The sequence below is a fragment of the Cyprinus carpio genome, chromosome A17 (assembly GCF_018340385.1).
Source record: "Cyprinus carpio isolate SPL01 chromosome A17, ASM1834038v1, whole genome shotgun sequence".
In the NCBI taxonomy this organism is placed as follows: Eukaryota; Metazoa; Chordata; class Actinopteri; order Cypriniformes; family Cyprinidae; genus Cyprinus; species Cyprinus carpio.
This window is the reverse complement of record NC_056588.1, coordinates 1,731,418-1,746,569: the sequence shown is the minus strand read 5'-3', so window position 1 is coordinate 1,746,569 and position 15,152 is coordinate 1,731,418. Positions and strand designations below refer to the sequence as shown.

General features: G+C 30.4%; 1 protein-coding gene across 1 annotated transcript in view; it reads right to left on the bottom strand.

Annotated features, from left to right (window-relative positions):
- Positions 1-515: 515 nt before the first annotated feature.
- Positions 516-15,152, bottom strand: part of tpo (thyroid peroxidase) — a 29,229-nt gene continuing 14,592 nt past the window's right edge. Inside the window, exons 7-11 of the mRNA XM_042773461.1 lie at positions 11,195-11,453; positions 9,255-9,425; positions 7,583-7,820; positions 6,337-6,545; positions 516-971 (exon numbers count right to left, since the gene is read on the bottom strand). Of these exons, the coding sequence (XP_042629395.1) occupies positions 874-971; positions 6,337-6,545; positions 7,583-7,820; positions 9,255-9,425; positions 11,195-11,453 (975 nt within the window). The 3' untranslated portion in view covers positions 516-873. The remainder of the gene's footprint in view (positions 972-6,336; positions 6,546-7,582; positions 7,821-9,254; positions 9,426-11,194; positions 11,454-15,152) is intronic.

Genomic DNA, 15,152 nt, shown 5'->3' with positions numbered 1-15,152 from the left:
ATTAAAAATATACACGTTAACTGAAATAATATATATATATATATATATATATATATAATATATATATATATATATATATATATATATATATATATATATATATATATATATTGTTTCATTTAGTTTCCATGGCAACATGTATCATTTTAATGTAGTTTAGTGTGATGTACTAAAATAACAAACTAAAACTGAAATAAAAATTACTAAAAACTATATATATATATATACATACATATATAAAATAAATAATAAATATTAACATTACCAAACCATTATAATTACAATGAAAACATAAATTATAAAAATAAAAACTGATTCAAAATATTAATATCCAAACGTTAATATTTTAACACTGTTACAAGCAAAAAAAAAAAAAAAACTTTATTTTTAAATGGTTTTATTTTGAATTAACTACAATAACCCTGATACATATGGGACATGAAATGATTATATAATGCAATATGTATATAATGAGATTAAATAGTAAATATGCATGGACTACATGTACTGTAAAAGTAATCAGGAGAATTTAAACCAAAACTGGTAAATGGACATTTATTGCATTTATATTTCAGTTTTTACAAGCAGATGTGACAGTGAACTAGTAAACCTGCATTACTCAACATACAGTGTTTTAATACACCTTCTATCAGTAAATGCATTTTACATGAAGCCACATGCAGCACAACTTGCTCTTTGCTTCAGCACTGAGCACATATTCATAACTAGTTGCTCTCAGATGGTACAGTACACTGATCATTGCTTCTGTGTGGTTGGAGAATGAGGCAGGTCTGACTAAAGAATATTAATCCATCACTAATTAGGGCCTGCGGCACTGTATTATATTCAACATAATGAGCCGGTCATGATTCATCAGACCTGTACGGCGTCCTGTTGTTCCTGCACATTGTTCAGCAGCTCTTTATTCTCTAACGGCGCGTCATTGTGCACTAACACCGTCAGTCTCACATCTGCAGAGAGAGAAAAAAAAAGTCAATTCATCAAACCAAAATACTGGGGTTAGATCAGAACTGATATATGAAATAATAGTCAGAATTTTTTTTTTTTTTAAATGAAACAGTTGATTGAAATTTTAGACAGAATATACAAAAAAAAAAAAAAGAAAAAAAAAATTCTAAAAAGGAAACTTTTTGCATACTTGCCTTTTTTTTTTTTTTGTCAAATTTCACTGCTTGAATTTGAAGATTTAGTCATTTGCATGATTCATGTAATTGAATGTGACTAGACAATGGCATTTTTCCGTTGTGGGTTTTCCATATTAGGCATATGAATAAGATTAAAAAAAAAAAAAAAAACTTTTTTTTTTTTCAGAGCGTTTTTGAAACAATTCTCTTCTGCTCTGCTTAAGGCTGCATCTATTATAATTTAAAGAACAGTTCTTTGTTTTAATATATGTTAAATGTAATTTATTCCTGTCATGCAAAGCTGAATTTTTTTCTCACAATTCTGCATTTATATTTCGCAATTCTACTTATATCTTGTAAATCAGTTTATATATCGCATTTCAGATTTTTTCCTGCAATTCTGAATTAATATCTTGCCATTCTGTTTTTTTAGTTTCTACCATGAAATAGGTAAATAAGGTAAATGTTGCAGTCGTTGCCTAATGGTTAGAGTGTTAGACTTGTAACCCCATCCTCCCCATTATCAATCCATAGTGCTCATCAATCCTTAGTGCATTGTATATTGTAAGTATAGTAGTAGAATTAGTAGTAGTATTATCTTTTAATTATAATTACTATCTATTTTTTACAGAAACCCTGAATTACCAACAATATCTTAAGCATCACCTCCAGTCCGAAGTTTAGTGAAAATGACACATATGCATTCATACATGGTTACCAAGATTTAGTTCTAATCACTAAAGTTCTATCATTAAATAGTGCTAATTTAATGTTAATTTAATTAAAATAATATAATATCATAATGTAATGCTTGATTGATTAAGTCAAAATGTTTATATCTTAAAATTCTGCATTTATATATCTCACAATTCTGTTTATATCTCGCAATTCTGTGTTTATATATCTGACAATTCTGTTTATATCTCGCAATTCGGTTTAAATATCTTACAATTCTGTTTATATCTTGAAATTCTTTGTTTATATATCTCACAATTCTGTTTATAGCTCACAATTCTGCGTTTATATATCTCGTAATTCTGCATTTATATCTTGCAATTCTGAGTTTGTTGTGCAGTTCTACATTTATATATATTGCAAATCTGTTCTTATCTTACAATTCTGCATTTATGTTGTGCAATTCTGTGTTTATATATCTCACAATTCTGCTTATATCTTGCAATTCTGTTTATATCTCACAATTCTGTGTTTATATATCTCGTAATTCTGCATTTATATCTTGCAATTCTGACTTTATGTTGTGCAATTCTGCATTTATATATCTCGCAATTCTGTTTATTCCACACAATTCTGCGTTTATATATCTCACAATTCTGTGTTTATATATCTCACAGTTCTGTTTATTCCTCGCAATTCTGCGTTTATATATCTCGCAATTCTGTGTTTATATATCTCGCAGTTTTGTGTTTATATATTTCACAATTCTGTTTATTCCACACAATTCTGCGTTTATATAGCTCACAGTTCTGTTTTTTCCTCGCAATTCTGCATTTATATATCTCGCAATTCTGTGTTTATATATCTCGCAATTCTGTGTTTATATATCTCGCAATTCTGCGTTTATATATCTCGCAATTCTGTGTTTATATATCTCACAATTCTGTTTATTCCTCGCAATTCTGCATTTATATATCTCGCAATTCTGTGTTTATATATCTTGCAATTCTGCGTTTATATATCTCGCAGTTTTGTGTTTATATATTTCACAATTCTGTTTATTCCACACAATTCTGCGTTTATATATCTCGCAATTCTGTGTTTATATATCTCGCAGTTTTGTGTTTATATATTTCACAATTCTGTTTATTCCACACAATTCTGCGTTTATATAGCTCACAGTTCTGTTTTTTCCTCGCAATTCTGCATTTATATATCTCACAATTCTGCATTTATATATCTCGCAATTCTGTGTTTATATATCTCACAATTCTGCGTTTATATATCTCGCAATTCTGTGTTTATATATCTCACAATTCTGTTTATTCCTCGCAATTCTGCATTTATATATCTCGCAATTCTGTGTTTATATATCTTGCAATTCTGCGTTTATATATCTCGCAGTTTTGTGTTTATATATTTCACAATTCTGTTTATTCCACACAATTCTGTGTTTATATATCTCACAATTCTGTTTATTCCTCGCAATTCTGCATTTATATATCTCGCAATTCTGTGTTTGTATATCTCGCAATTTTGCGTTTATATATCTCGCAGTTTTGTGTTTATATATTTCACAATTCTGTTTATTCCACACAATTCTGTGTTTATATATCTCACAATTCCGTTTATTCCTCGCAATTCTGCGTTTATATATCTCGCAATTCTGTGTTTATATATCTTACAATTCCGTTTATTCCTCACAATTCTGCGCTTATATATCTCACAATTCTGTGTTTATATATCATCTCGCAATACTGCATTTATGTTGTGCAATTCTGTGTTTATGTATTTTGCAATTCTGCGGTTATGTATCTAGCAAGTCTGTGTTTATATATCTCACAATCCTGTTTATTCCTCGCAATTCTGCATTTATATATCTCGCAATTCTGCGCTTATATATATATATATATATATATATATATATATATATATATATATATATATATATATATATATTCTATAATTCCATTAAATAAAAAGACCATTATAACTGGGGTCTTTTCAATAAAAATGAAATAACTGGTCCTCCCCAGTGTTCAAGACATGGTTAAGGTCTTCTCTGGTGTTGCATTAAAGTAACCCGTCCCGTGGAGATCTTGTTGGTGAAAGGTGTTGCTGTTGTTGTTATGATGTGGGACTTGTGTGCCATTGATGCCCTGAGGACCAGCATCGTGTGACATCCGTTTACACACTCAATCTCCTCCAGAGGACATTATCTGAGCCGACAGCAGTCGATTTCAGAGGCAGCTCCAGTTTCAGGATTGAATAAACACCATAGATCGCTTGGAAAGGGGTCGGAACCCGTGATGTCAGGAGGCCAATCTAATGCAAACCTGTTTTCTATATCTGGCACGATGTGGAAACCCACTCGCTGCGGGAGCTTCTCTCGTACTCGCGCTCGCACAGTGGGATTCGCCTAATATTCATTAGAAAGATTAATTTCCCTGCACGTAACAGGTGCGACTGCTAACGTTAATTGTTTTGGCAGCATCGCAGCCTCATAATGGATCAATATTTGTCATTGGGCTGCATTCCAGCGCTGAGATTACAAGCGTCGGCGCTGGGAGAATTAGAAGCTCTGAGGAGCCACCAACACATTGAAAATGATTGTTAATACGCTGTGCAAGCGGCTGCCATCCAACAGCCTGTGGCCCAGTGATGTCTGTGTGAACAAACCCCAATTACTGAACGGGAAACAACATCCGCCTCAGTGCTGCCGGTCGCCAAAGCCGTTACTGAGGTTTATATGTGGTTTCTTACTGAAGATAATTTTTATTCTAAAGAAGTCACTTCTGCTCACCAAGCCTGCATTTATTCGATCGAAAATGCAGTATCATCATTACTCCAGTCTTCAGTGTCACATGATCCTTCAGAAATCATTTTAATATGCTGCTTTACTGCTCAAGAAACATTTCTGATTTTTATCAATGTTGAAAAAATATATATATATATTTTTTGAGGAAACCATGTTTTTTTTTTTCAGGATTTTTTGATGTATAAAAAGTATATACACACATATATACGTATATATATATATATATATATATATAGGTATATGAAAGCTGAAACTAAATATATTTCAAATGGATATTTCACTGACCTTCACTGTTTACAACATAAATGAGTTGCCTACATTTAGGCTAAATGCAAATGGGTGAATTAGCATACTAGAGATCAAACAAACATTCTAAAATATTCTTTTCATATATTGTAATTTTGGGAATGTTGTTAAGTACTTTTCTTGCTGATTTTTATTCAGATGTGTTATGTGTTCACATGTGTTAAAGACAACAAATGAAGTTCTTCAAATTGATGTATTTTCTTTTCTTGGATTGAAATATATGGATGGCAAAATATATTACATATATATATATATATATATATATATATTCTTTTTTTCATTTTGTCAAATATATAACTTTTTTTTTTTTTTTTTTTTGCTGTATGGGTTAGCAGAAACAACAGTTTCTCATTAAGATTCAAACAGTGATTTGTGTGTTTGAGAAGTTTGGATGACGCAAACTATTACCATAGAACCATCAGTTTGCCACACTGGGTTTAAAATCGCTTCTCCGCGTCTCACCTGGGACCGACTGAGGTTTGAGCGCCGCAGTTTAAACACAAGCCATTTCACTCAATCACTTACTGCGTGAATTTGCATTTTTTTTCCCTCATAGAGACTGTAATTCCTCACATTAGAGCCTCTTTGCTATTCATGAATCTCCACAGCAGAGTCTAGCTGCGTTCAGAAGGCAAACACACATGCTTTACATGCTTTGCTTCATTTAAAAATTATAAACTATTTCTAATTGCTAGATAGTTATTATGCATGCAGTGTTTATGAGTTAAAATTAACTGCGAGGCTATTGAATATTTGTAGTTTAAAAAATTCATGTTACACCTCAGGACTATTTAAAGTGAACTTGTGAAAGAAAAAAGAAAGTTCATTAAAAATATGAAAATTAACAAGTTACAAGACCTAAAATATATTTTTTTCTTTGCACATACAGTACTGTTCAAAAGACTGGGGTCAGGAAGAGTTTTATTTTTAGGAAATTAATACTTTTATTCAGCAAGGACACATTAAATTGATCAAAAGTGACAGCAAAGACATCTATAATGTTATACAAGATTTCTATTTCAAATAAACGCTGTTCTTTTGAACTTTATAATCATCAAAGTACCCTGAAAAATAAAATGTATCACATTCTCCATAAAAATATTGTGCAGCACAACTGTCTTCAACATTGATAATAATCAGAAATGTTTCTTGAGCAGCAAATCAGTATATTAGAATGATTTCTGAAGATCATGTGACACTGAAGACTGGAGTAATGATGCTGAAAATTCAGCTTTGATCACAGAAATAAATTACAGTTTAACAGATATTCAAATAGAAAACAGTTATTTTAAATTGTAATAATATTTCACATTTTTACTGTATTTTTATTAAATAAATACAGCCTTGGTAAGCAGAAGAGACTTCTTAAAAAAATAAAAATAAATAACGTACCATCATCCGGTTGTTCCCTCCACGCCTCCAGGTCCATTGATGGGACGTTCCCGCAGAACACAAAGTCCTCTGGGTAAGATCCCAGTCTGAACGGATCGAGAGGAACCTCTGTCACGCCGCTGTTGTCACAGATGACACGAGACAGAGAGTGGGTTTGTAGTTCCTGTCTTTGTTTTGGGGAAAACACACCAGGATGTTCCCACCAGAATCTAAACACACAACAGAAATATCAGCAGTTTGATTTGTGCAATGTCTTATTCTTGTCATTTTGACATGAACTCAGACTAAATTAATCATTTCACAAAAAAATTAAAAAAAAAAGCGAAATAAAACTGCGCTGCAAAAAGGATTTTCTTATGCAGTATTTTATCTTGTTTTCCAGTGTAAATATCTAAACACTGAAAGCAAAATTATAACCTAGTAAGTCTTGTTCTCTGAAAAATTAAGTTAAGTTTGAAATTGATTCATGAGTCTTTTTGACCGATTCACTCAGAAGAATCAGTTCATGAGAGTCACACTATTTAAACTACAACTGCAACTCTTAAGAACTGGTTCTTTTGAGGAAACTTAGTCATTTTAATTTTAATTCACACTAATGTTTAATATTTTTCATTAAAAAACCATTTATGATAACAAAACTATGATCTGAATGAGCCCTAAGCAAACCAATAACTCATAAGTTTGAGTTGAAGACTGTGAAGAGTCTTTATGACCGATTCATAAAAAAGAATCAGTTCATGAAAGTTGCTCTAATCAAAAGTAATTTTAAGAAAGTGATTTTACAAAACAAACACTTTTTTGTAACTTATCTTAATATTTAACTTTTTTATTAAAGCGCCATTTTTGATAACAAAACTGATTCAAATGAGCCCTAAGCAAACCAGTAACTCATTAGTTTGAAATGGATTCATGAGTCATTGACCGATTCACTCTAAAGAATCAGTTCATGAGAGTCACACTAATTGGACTACAACTACAACTCTTATGAACTGGTTCTTTTGAGGCACTCAGTCAAAAAGTGGGAACAAATTATCGTAATTTTAAATCTCTGATCCAAATGATCCCTAAGCAAAGCGATAACTCATTAGTTTGAATTCGACTTGTGAGTCTTTTTGACCGATTCACTCAAAAGATCCAATTCATGAGAGTCGCACAAACAAGACTTAATATCTTGTCATTTTGCGTCTCAAGGAAATGTAACTGCAGACGGGATTCAGACTGTGTTTAGCAGCATCAGCGAGCGCACCTGTCTCCGTCCCTTAGAGTCTTCATCTGTTTCCCGATCAAGCATGTGAACAGCGGGCCGGTCCTGCCGCCGGACACCGGACGCTCCAGCAGGCCTCCCAGCCACACGTCTATGTTGTTTGGATGGCCGTACATGTCCATTATTTTCTCCACCAGAGCACCACTGCCGACCAGCTCAGCAAGATCTGATCTGGTTTCAATTCTGTCAAATCCACAGAAAGCCCTCCAGTCATTATAACCTGTAATAGATCAACCAATCAGATTCAGGTTTTCAGATCACATGCTTATTAAATACCAAATAATAGTAACCATGAAGAATTAAACTCTGGTTCTGATTTAAGTTCTGTAGAAAACACATGAAAAATTATTCCAGTTCATAAGAGCTGCAGTTGTAGTTCAATTAATGTGACTCTAATGAACTGATTCTTTAGAGTGAATCGGTCAAAGTGACTCACGAATCAATTTCAAACTAATGAGTTATTAGTTTGCTCAAGGCTCATTGGGATCAGAGTTTTGTTATCATAAACAGTTCTCTAATGAAAAATTATTATTATTATTAAGTAAAATTAATATACTTTTTATTTTTTAACTGATTTCCTCAAAAGGCTCAGGTACATTAAATAATATTAACAGATGCAAAATTTGTCTTTAATAATGCAAATTAACACTAAATGTAGAAATATTTTTCATTGTTAGTTTATTAACTAATGTAGTTAACTATTGTTAACGAGTAGAACCTCATTGTAAAGTGTTACCAATTAATCAATAATAATTATACTGAACAAAAATAATACTTATAATTACTCATAATTAGCATTTTTCATTAAAGAACCAATAATGATTACAAAAGTCTGATCCAAATGAACCGTAAGCAAACCAAAAACTCAGTTTGAATTTGATTTGTGAGTCTTTTTGACTAATTTGCTCAAAAGAATCAATCGCTTAAATGAATCAGTTGCTCTAATTGGACTTCAAATGCATCTGAAAAACATTCAAAATTTAATTATAGTAATTGTACTAAACAACAATACTATTAAAATATTCTTAATTTTCTTTCTTCAGTTTTAGTTATTTTATTACATTAAGTAATTTTGAGGAAATCAGACCAGTGTTATTTTAGTATCAGCTAAATAATATTACAGTTTTTATAAATATCTTGAATCATTCTTTATTCCATATAATCTTATTTAATTTTAATTATATTTAATTATATATAAATATAAATAGGTTTCTTTATAATTTTTAATACATATACACATAGTTTTATTAATTTTTATTTCAGCTTTAGTTATTTTAATAAATCAACTTCATGAAAATGAGAAATGTTGCATTGGAAAGTAGCTGAAATAAATGTAAAATTAGTTTTATTTCAGTTAAGGTGTATTTAATTTAAAGCATATCTATAAACAGTAGTATAGAGTTATTAAATAAAAGTGAAAAATTTTGGGGAAATCAGACCCGTGTTATTTTAGGATCACAGTTTTGAATCAGTTTACATTGTTATATTTTGTGTTTAATTTTATTTAAAGTTTTAATTATAATTAAATTATAATAATAACCCTGCTGTAGTGAATTATAATTTTTTAAAAATACATTTTTATTTACTTCTTCTTTCAAGTTATTAATAATATATATATGTCTTAGTTTAACAATAATAACCCTGCTGTAGTGACCTGGTAAGCCGTGATCTCGTCCGCGCTGCAGGTTCAGAGCAGCCAGATCCAGAGTCTCTGGGATGTTGAGAACCAGCAGTCTTTCCTTCAGGTCTTCTGTCATGAGATGCTCCTGGTTCTGCAGAGCAGCCGGTCGACCCAGAAGCCCCCGCAGGACCGGATCCAGCCCCCCTGTAGAGCGCAGAACATGCTTTCAAACACCAGCCATCGGACAAACAGAACCTGACTAAAAGCTACTTCCCTGATTTCACCTGGTAAACAGCATAACAAGGTTTTATCAGTAAAGTGACCTCTAGATATGCAACTAATCTGAACTTTAAAACATAAATAATTCAGTTACCAACCAAATGAGAGAATTATTCAGTGCTTCATGAATGACTCTTCCAGTAGCAGCAGTAATAATTTAATATTGACATGTTCAATATTTCTGTCCCTTGCCTGGACATGTCTGCATCAATCAGCTCTATAATGGAGTCAGTCTTCTCTCAAAGGCTTTCACTTGTGCTTTCTCATCAACACGGGATGCATTTCAATATTTTGCATGAGTGAGAAGAATATCTGGCAGCAGAATTGTCTCTTCATGACAAGAGCTTTACAAACTCCACCCACCTAAGTTCAGGAATCACTTCACAAGGTTTTCATCGGTTTAGTAAGTAATTAACTTGTGTTTATTGGTCAAGTCAAATGTATTTGTATCACAATAAAAATTGTTTCAAAAGCAGCTTTACAGAAAATCATAATGTTGATGTTAATACATATATTTATGTAATGTATGTCATATAGTTTACATTATATTTTGTTACTTGAGATAATGTGAAATAAAATACATTAAAAAACTTTATTTTTCAATTTACATTTTTTATTTTAGTTTTAGTAATTTTGTCATTATTTGTATGTCATTATTATTTTTTTAAGTATTTACATTTAGCTTTTATTTATTTTTTATTTCAGTTTTATGTTTTAGTAATTTTAGTACTTAAACTTATTTCAGTTAGTTACCAAGGCAAGATTTTTTTAGGTATGTTTTATTTATTTATTTCATTGCATCATATCCTAACATGACAGATACAATTAAATATTTACATAGGTTATGGGATGAAAGAATTACTAATATGCTTTAATTTATTTTTGTTTCAGTTTTAGTTTTAGTAATTTTAGTACTTCAACATTTCAGTGTTTGAAATTTTCCATTAAAAAATTAGTCTATATAGTTAATTTTAGTATATCTAATCAATTCTATTAATTTTTATTAATAATGTTTAGTTTATTTAGTACATCAAGTAAATGAAAATGAGAAAAAGTTGCCTCAGAAAGTTTTTTATATTATATTTCATTTCACATTTATTTTATTTCAAGTAACAAAAAATCTGCCTGATTTCTTTTCATTTATATTTATATTTATATTTATATTTATATTTATATTTATATTTATATTTATATTTATATTTATATTTATATTTATATTTATATTTAAAGACCACTACTTTGAGCATTTACCACTGAGAACTGGTTACTGAATTTGGCTTGCAAACTCTACACTGCAAAAATAACTTTTTAATAAGTTTCTACATAGTCTTTTTGCCTTGTTTTCCAGTTAAAATATCTAAAAATTCTTTGAACAAGGTCCAATTATTTGTGCGTTGTCTTACTGCACTGCAGATTTTATATTGTTACACTGTAAGTATAAACAAGTTAAAAACAAATCAGCTAGTGCATTAAGACAAAATACACTCATAAGAACTACTTTATATTAGATACAATCTATGATTTTTAGATATATTAGAAATATTTAATAAATATTTAATATTTATATATAATATTTTAAAAGCAAGACAAAATAAATTAAGAGTTTTATCTCAAATGGGATCAGATTAAACAGTCTGAACTAGATTGGAATGAATCTCTGATAGTGTTTGGTTTGATTTAGAGCCCGAGCGCACCTTCTCTTACGAGTCTCCAGGGGCTGAAGAAGCTCTGCTGGAGCTTCAGGGAGGAGAAGTGCTGGTGTTCCTGGAAGCTCTCGTTGAGTCTCCAGAGCCGTGGTGAGATGGTCACGTGACCGAAGCGAAACGCAGCCGTGGCGAACACGTTTGACACCGACGGGTTCACAGAGTCGTTATAGCCCGCGTACGGCCCGAGATACTCGTCAAACGCTTCCCTTCCCAGGATCTTAGGAATGTAGTCTCTCATGGTTATGATCTGCAGAAACAACATCAAGAGTCAGTCAGTATCTCCTGTACAAAACCTAGTGAGCTGCCTTGTCCTCACTGAAATCGCTAGTAAATTTCACAAGGAATTACAAAGAAATGGCCAGTAATGCATTGAATTAAACCTGAAATTTTGAAGACTAAAAAACAAAAAAAGGATTTTCTTGTAATACATACTCAAATAATTCTTGTTTTATTCACAACTTCATAAAGACTCACAATAAAGTCCAACAGAGTTGCCAAGCTAATGACACAATGCTAAAAACATAATAAAGCATACACAGCACACACAAATACTGGCTAAAAAAAACCCAAAAAGAAACATTTTAACTAAATTTTAAATACTTACAATTAAATTTCACTATAATTTTTTTACTATATTTTATTTTATTATCCAATATCCATAAATACCAATAATCTATAATTTAATTTTATATTTAATAATATATATATATATATATATATATATATATATAATATATAGATATATATATATATATAATTTGAAGTACTTAAATATATATACTATATATATATATATATATATATATATATATGTAGCAATTGTAGTAACTTCAACTTTATATATTTATATTTTATTTATGTCATATTTATTTAATTTTAATTAACAAAAACAATAAGTATATCTATTTTATTGCATCCTAATAATCATAACATTACTTATGACCTTTAGTAATTAATTTTTTACAGCTTAAGGAAAACAAACAGATAATTTTAGTACTTCAACTTTAAACTCATTTCAGTTTTTATTTTAATATTAATATTTAATTTAATGTAATTTAATTACCCATTTAATATTTATTTAATATTTATATTTTATGTCAGCTTTATTTTAATTAACAAGTACACATTTAAGGTATGATTCATCTTTTTTTCTCCCCATTTCATTTTATTTATTTTATGGCTTCACAACATAATATGAATTAAATACATCATTATTTTGTAATTAATTTTACACAGACTGAGGAAAGAATGAATAAAACAACAACAACAACAACAACTGTTTAATTAATTTTTTATTTCAGTTTTAGTTTTAATAATTTTAGTACTTTTAGTACTTATTTCAGTTAGTTGCCAAGCCAACATATAGATATTTTATTTAATTTTTATTGTTCACGTTTTTCCTTTTAATATTTATTTAATGTCACCATTATTGCAATTAATAATGCATTTATTGTTTTTATTTTGTTTTGGTATGTTTAATATTATATATTTATTTAAAGAGCAGCATCTCTCACAAAACGTCAGACTGTGTGTGAGAAGCTGGTTCGGGACGTCCTGTGCCTGGAGATAAGATGAGATTGTGTGATGCGCCTCAAAAATTCATTCCGTCTTATCGCTGTCTCTGAAGATAGTCCAGCGTTTCACCTCGAGAAGCGCGTCGTCCCACACAGAGATGTTTCAAAAGCGTGTCTGACTGACGGCCGGCCCTCCACGGAGGGGACGTTTAAATCAAACCCGCTGTAGCACTGGAAACTGTTTTTACTGCTTGTGTGAAGTCGGCCCCTGAGGGACGTTGTTAAAACTCTGCGCTCTGTTTGATGTTTGCCACTTCCATGGCTTCTGTACTGCTTTAGAGTCACTTTAATTCAGGGAGCCGGTGCTTGTGCGAGCCATCAAATGTGTCTTTGATTTGGCGAGGGCCACTCGGAGAGGACGAGGGCTTTACTTCCACGCATCGAGGCTTTTAATCCCTGAATCTCTTCTCTGCCCAGTGCGGCGAATCTGGCTTTCTGTCTGTTTGACACAGAATGGATCTGATTCTGCTGGTCGAAGTGAAGTGATGCCGTAACATTCATCAGGTTAATTGTTTAAGTGCATTCAAAAACTCATATACAGTATAAACCATGCTGCATCATATTTGATGAATGAAATCCAGTTAATAATTAATAATTTTTTGGTTTTGATTTCAAAACTTAAGGCTGTTTTATATCGAGCATGTCACACTTTCTTACAAAATATGTGCATTTGTAGCATTTTTGCTTTTAAACAATCAAAAAATAAATATAACTACTGTGTATATATAACTAAATAAAAAATAGGAATGAATAAATACATAATTTATTTTTATTTCAGTTTTAGCAATTTTAGTAGTTCAACTTTAACTTAAGTTATCTGCCAAGCCAACATCTATTTTTTTATGCTTTCCATTTAAAATGTATATTTTATGTTAGCTTTATTTGCATACATTTTTTAATGATTTGCTAATTTTTTAAGTATGTATTATTTATTTTATTGCATCACAACATAACATGAATTATATATAACCTTATTTGGTGATGAAATGTACACAGGTTAAGGAAAGAAAGAATAAAAAACATTAATTACTTAAAATAAAATAGTTTTTTTTTCCATTAATAAAACGTATAAAAAATAAACTAACAAAAACAAAATATGAAATCTAGTTGGCAAGGCAACATTTCTCATTTAAATTTAGGTTACTTGATGTAGTAAATATAATTAAAACTGAAATAAAAATTTATAAAGACAACATAAAAACCAAAGAATAAAAATCTGTACATGATGAAAGTTTTTATTGACGTAAAAGAAACTCTAACAAAAATAAAATATATTTGAAAAAATTGTTTCCAATGCAATATTTCTTTTTTCATTTAGTTTAACCTGATGTACTAAAATAAATAAAAAATTATAAAAATTAATAAAAAGACAACTCATTTTCTAATTTTCATTTAGTTTAACTTCATGCATTAAGATAAAAATTTAATTTAAACAAATAAAAATTAATGACAAACTATAAAAAAAATCTTCCTTCTTATTTAATGAAGAAAAAAAAGTCTGTACGCAATGTTTTGTTAAAAAAAATGTAATGTAAAAAATTTATTTATTTATTTATTTATTTATTTATTTATTTTAAGAAAATAGTCTTTAGAAAATAGAGACAACATTTCTCATGTTCATTTACTTTCACTTACTAAAATAACTAAAAATGGAGGCGGGACTATGTAAATGTTACAAAATCACACAACAAAATGACAAACTTAAAAAAAAAATACAGTGGAAATAAAAAAAAATTATTTAAACATTAATAAAAACTATAAGAGTATCTCAGTAATAGCCTACTAAAATAACATTGCTCTGAATCAGACGCTGGTTAAAACTGCACCATACTATGTTTCCTCCTGCAGTGATCTGTGGTTTAACCAGCTGTCAGACAAACTGCTGCAACAGACTGCAGAACAAACAGAACAGAGCTTCAACGCCTAAAGCACGGAATGTTTCTGAAGCTGTAGATAAGGCTTTAATTGGACGCTTTCAGACAAGAGAAAAGCTCAGTACAGTATGTGTGTGAGAGCAGCGCAGCCGAGGGACTAACCGCTTTAACTAGTCTGTCACTAACCGGGTACATAAACACACTCAGATCCTGATCACTGGACGGTCCCACTTTAGAAAGTCCATTTTCATTTTGTGCAGCCCAAATGGTTGCTGCCTCAAGCACAGTTAACCAGATTTATGGTATATTTGAATTAAAATATTATTTCTAAATACTGATTAACCCAAAAGAGAGTCTGTGATGCATGAACAGATAATGCAGGAATAAATAACAACACTATAACTAGATGACAAGCGTTTGATGAAAAACTTTGATTTTGGCTTTTTTTTAATATACATTTGAAAAGCTCAAAAAAATGCTGCTAACATGATTTAACAC